Below are 5421 nucleotides of genomic sequence, written 5' to 3' on the forward strand. Positions count from 1 at the left end.
TATATCTATATCTATATATATATCTCCATCAAAAGCTACTTAATTTCTCTCTTTGGACCCATTTCTTCCACTATACCCTTACACACACACACTCCCTTTTTCCAAAACTTAATCAATGAGAAGAAACTTTTTTTAAAAAAAGCACATAGTTTGCAACATGTATCATTTTGCTAATATTGTTGGTTTAACTTAAGATAAAACAAAGAGTTCTGGTTTTTTTCCATGGCAAAAACCACAGTTCATTCATGTTCAAAAGTTTAACAATCAAATAAAGCCAAGAACCAGCTCCACTCTAGAGCTTCAATAAGCAAAAGTCTAATCCTTCAACTCCTATCTCAACAATGCTCGGGCTCTTAAAGTGTTCAGGATTAGCAAACAACAAATACTGGCAATGTTGTGGAGAAACTGAAACTCTTATTCACTGTTGGTGGGAGTGTTAAAATGGTGCAACCAACCTGGAACGCAGTATGGCGATTTTTCAAAAAGTTAGAAAATGAAATACCATTTGACCCAGCAATTCTACTACTGGGAATATAAACTGCCACCCAAGCAGATATATGCACACCCATGTTTACTGCTGCGTTGTTCACAACAGCAAAGAACTGGAAACAATCCAAGTGCCCATCGATAAACAAATGGATAGAGAAGATGTGGTACATTAACACAATGTAATATTATGCAGCACTGAAAAACAAAGACCTCATGAATTATTATACAAAATGGGTGACCCTGGAGAATATTATGCTGAGTAAACTATCTCAGTCACAAAAAGACAAATATTACATAAGCCACTGTTATAAAACAGGACTGACACTTTCCACAAGAAATACTAACCAGCAAACGTCAAAACATCATCCTTAGAGGCAAAGGCTGCTCAATCATCGTCGACAAACCAGTCAATGTATACAAACACCAAAAACATCAACCCTGCAACCATCAGGTGGTTATAACTCACAGCAGCACATCTCACGGGGTTTCTCAGGCTGTAAATTCTTACAGAAGAAAACTGTCATAGCTCTCTCCTGTAGAGTGGTTGGTGAGTTTGAACCACTAACCTTCTGGTGACAACTGGAAGAAACCAAATAAGATTCCTCCTAGCAGGAAAACAGGGTGGAAAAGAATCATTCCATATTAAAGACTGTAGTCTTTGATCTTCTTCAGTAAGTGCTTCAAGTCTTCCTCACTTACAGAAGGCAAGGTTGTATCATCTGCATAACAGGTTGTTAATGAGTCTTCCTCCAATCCTGATGCTACATTCTTCTTCACAGAGTCTAGATAATTAAATTATTTGCTCAGCATACAGCTTGAATAGGTATGGAGAAAGCATACAACCCAGACGCACACTTTTCTGATTTTAAACCACGGAAAGTTCCCTTGTTCTGTTGGGTCAACAGTTTCTTGGTCTAAGTTTCACATGAGCACAATTAAGTGTTCTAGGATTCCTATTTTTCTCAATGTCATCTATTATTTGTTAGGATCTACACAAACGGCTTTGCATAGTCAATAAAATACAAGAAAGTATCTTTCTAGTATTCCCTGTTTTTAGCTAAGATTCCTTTGCCATTATGATATCCATCGTGCCACAGCCACTTCTATAATTCGTTTGAATTTCTAGCCTTTTAAAAATAATCTCTAGCAAGATTTTACTTCCATGTGCTATTAATGATAAGGTTTAATAATTATTGCATTCTACTGGGTCATCTTTTTTCTGAAATGGGAACAAATATGGAGGTCTCGCAATCAGTTGGCCAGGTAGCTATAGACTAGCGAGCACACCCAGGTCACATCTGTTTGTTGAAGCATGTCAACTGGTAATTTACTAACTCCTAAGGCCTCATTTTTTGCCAAAGCTTTAAGTGCAGCTTAAATTTCTCCCTTGATTACTACTGAAATGGTTCAGTGTCAATCAATTCTTTTTGGTACAGAGACTCCGTGTATTCCTTCCTTCTTCATCTTATTTTTATTTATATAGCTCTACAATTACCACAGTTACCTTCCTTCCCTCTTCTTTTGATTTTTCTTACATAATTCAAATTTTTGCTCATCGAATCGTTCTGAATTGTAACTTGAGGCCTTAATTTGTCCTTCAGTTCTTTCAGCTTGAGAAATGCTGGGAGTTCTTTCCTTTCCGTTTTCTAACTCCAGTTCTTTATGTATATTTTGTTATAATACTTTGCTTTGTCTTTCCACTGCAAAAGATCAAATACTCTTCTCCCGTCAATATGGATTAGATCGCAACATCAAAAAGACAAAAATTCTCACCCCTGGACCAATAGGCAACATCAAGATAGATGGGAGAAAAGACTGAAGTTTTCTACAATTTCATTTTACTTAGAACCCCTAACAATACACATGGCAGAAGCAGTCAAGAAACAAAAGTTATGTACACTGGGAAAATCTACTGTCAAGGACTCTCCAAAGTGCTCAAGATCAAAATGTCAAGTTAAAGATTAACAGTATTTTCATTTGCTTTGTATGCATCTGAAAGTGGACAATGAGTAAGGAAGACCACAGAAGAGCTTAAGCCTTTTGAGTTGTAGTGTTGGAGAACAGTACTGGATATCCCATGAACTACTAAGAGAAAAACAGGTAAGTCTTCGAAAAAGTATAGCCTGAGTGTTCCTTGGGGGCATGGATGTTGAAACTTCATCTCACACACTTTGGCCATGTTGTTAGAAGGGGCTATTCCTTGGAAAGGGACATCATACATGGAAAGGTGGAGGGTCAACCTGAAAGAGAAGAAGACCCTCACTCGACGAGATGGACTGAACGAGACTGTAACAGTGGGCTCAAGTGTGCCAGAGATGACAAGGATGGCACAGGCTAGGACAGGCTTCAGGTCTGTTTTTCAAAGGGTTGCTATGAGTCGTGCTCAACTCGACGGCATCTAAAATCAACAACCACTCAGCACGTGCAGCTTTCTGTCTGCAGCATCTGGGAGTGTAGCAGTACAGCTGTGTCAGTCTCTGAGATTGTAAAAATCAGAAGTATCTTTGGGGAGAGCAGAGTGATGGGGGGAGTGGTCTCACAAAGAAGTAAGAACTCTGGTTCAGCTAAGTTACCTTTGGAATGCCTCTTACACATTTTTTTTCTTCTTCTGTACCTTCTATGGGGACAGAAGAAGCTTGATCTGTGAAGAATGCCAAAGGGCACAGAAAAGTTGTTAAACACCTCCTCTTATGAATGGAGATCCAAAGTCTCTGTAAATTTTCATTAAAATTAGTAAGAAAACCAACCAAACAAACAAAAATACATTTCCTCTTTAAAACTCAGAAGACAATTTGTTTCCCGGAGGAGGTTAATTTCTTTATGCATCTGTCTCAGAGCTTAATGACACAAGGCAGAACACTGACACTATTAGGAGTCATGCCTTTAGTTAATTCAAAGGCTCTGGCTTATGACTGTAACAGTCTGTTGTACACAATATAACCTTCTCCTATTAGTGAGTCACAGGAACATCCTGCTGAGAGGGAACTTAGAGATCATGGAAAGAACACCTTCACTCTATCTAGGAGTAAATGAAAATCCACCAACGGGGAGAAAATTGACACTCCTCAGATCTCTCCCCACGTACAAAGGATATTCTGTATTCCTTCAGTTCTTTTAGCTCTTCTTCTCTCCGTTGCTTTTCTATCAGCTCCTGCTGCCGAGAAACTTCATCAAGGAAGTTGGTCTCATCTTCATTTAAGCCTCTTACCATGTTTTCTGAGATAATTAAGCAAGGAATACTTAGTAGACTAAAGGGAAAATACAATCAGAAAAGATTTTTCCTTTTCCTGTGTTTAATAAACAGCAGATCCTTCGGGGGATTAAAAGAAAGAACTGGCAAACCTCATGGTTTCCGGATATCTAATATGGCATCAAATCAAGGCATTTCTCTACATTACTACTTATTAGCATAGAGTTAAAATGGGTATCTTGAGCTTTAAGCAAAAATTTCAATATGGTCTATAAGACAGAAGGCTGTCTCTTTTCTGGCAAATGAGCATCTGGAGACTAGACAATCAAGACAACTCCAATGCTAGTTTTTTTTTAAAAAAAGGGGGGGCTGCAGGAGGCAAGAGGGCACCGAAAAGGTTCTTCAGAGGCCCTGCGACTTTCTTTTCTCCTACTTACTGAACTTGAACTGCTCCTCATACTCCTGCTGCTTCCTGTCTTTCTGTTCCTGCAGCCTTTCATAGAGAGATCGAGGGTCATAAACTTCCTCTGGACATTCTGGAAGAAAGGAGAGAAGAGGGAGAGATGTGGGCGAGAGTGGGCAATCCATCACTTAGCATTTTCATATTCTGGTGGATCAAAAAGAGCTCTAGAGATAGAAGTCAAGCCTTCCTTGCATGATCTGAGAGCAGACAACACAAAAATAGTACCAAGTCCACAGCTTCCCTTTGGATCTCAGAGAGAGGCCAGCAGTCCTCAAAATCAACTGTGAGGGTCAATAGGGTCCAATACCTGAGCAGTGAACTGGCTGCAGGATCAGTCAAAATCCTCTTTAAGACCAGAGTCCTCAGTTGTTCAGACAATGTATGTCACTGACAAGTCATATAACCTAAATATTTGTAGGACTTGCTGGGAGTCAATGTGACAGAATACAAAGGATGTGAATATGCTGGGAATTCTGCTTCCACCTATGGAGGTCTAATACAGGTTATTTTACCCTCTGAATCTTGGTTCCTTATCTCTAAAATGGGAATATGAATAATCACTTTGTAGAGTTATGGTTAAAATTCATGATCAGAATATTACATGCCAAACTGATAGGCGATATACCTTCTGGATCCTCAGGCTTTCGAACTTTTTCCCACTCTTCTTGTCTTCTTTTGCGTCGTTCATCTAGTTCTGCCTCTGACACAAACTTCTTTTTCATAATAAGGTTGCCATCATCCCCTCCATCCATAATGAAACTGGTCTACCAAAGAAGAAAACAACATGAGACCCGAAGGGAAAATTCTACAGAGAAACAAGGTTGTTTAGCTTATGTTACCCAGGAATAGACGACCTCAAAATTCTCTTCCACACTTGAAGAAATTCTCACATACGTTCATTTACAAATCATTGATAAGTGCACACAATTATATTTCCATAACAGTTTTATAAACCTCTGTGTTATCCACAGTCATCAAGAAGGGACCTGGAATCATTCTCACTATATGGTGTTCCATACGAAGTCTCATGTTGTAGATACTCTGTTCCTCTAATCTAGAAAACTTGGCCTTCTGGATACCTCATCCTTCCCAGTTCTCCTCTTCGCTTATTTCTGTTAAGGTTTAAAGTTGTTCTTTCTTGAAATTCCCATTTCAGGGACATTATGTATAACAGGGAAAAAAAATGAGGCTTTTCAGCTGTGGTTTTAGAGAAGAGTGCTGAACACCATACCATCGACTGCCAAAAGAACAAAGAGGTATGTCTTAGAGAAAGGTGCAG

At 39.0% G+C, this 5421-nt stretch overlaps 1 protein-coding gene across 1 annotated transcript in view; it reads right to left on the bottom strand.

Moving 5' to 3' along the window:
- FAM192A (family with sequence similarity 192, member A) overlaps positions 1–4896 on the bottom strand; it is a 14653-nt gene extending 9757 nt beyond the window's left edge. The window contains exons 1-3 of the mRNA XM_006897124.1: positions 4768–4896; positions 4117–4215; positions 3584–3705 (exon numbers count right to left, since the gene is read on the bottom strand). Of these exons, the coding sequence (XP_006897186.1) occupies positions 3584–3705; positions 4117–4215; positions 4768–4894 (348 nt within the window). The 5' untranslated portion in view covers positions 4895–4896. The remainder of the gene's footprint in view (positions 1–3583; positions 3706–4116; positions 4216–4767) is intronic.
- Between the last annotated feature and the right edge of the window lie 525 nt (positions 4897–5421).

This window comes from Elephantulus edwardii, unplaced genomic scaffold, assembly GCF_000299155.1.
Source record: "Elephantulus edwardii isolate Elephantulus edwardi_28Jun2011 unplaced genomic scaffold, EleEdw1.0 scaffold00201, whole genome shotgun sequence".
In the NCBI taxonomy this organism is placed as follows: domain Eukaryota; kingdom Metazoa; phylum Chordata; class Mammalia; order Macroscelidea; family Macroscelididae; genus Elephantulus; species Elephantulus edwardii.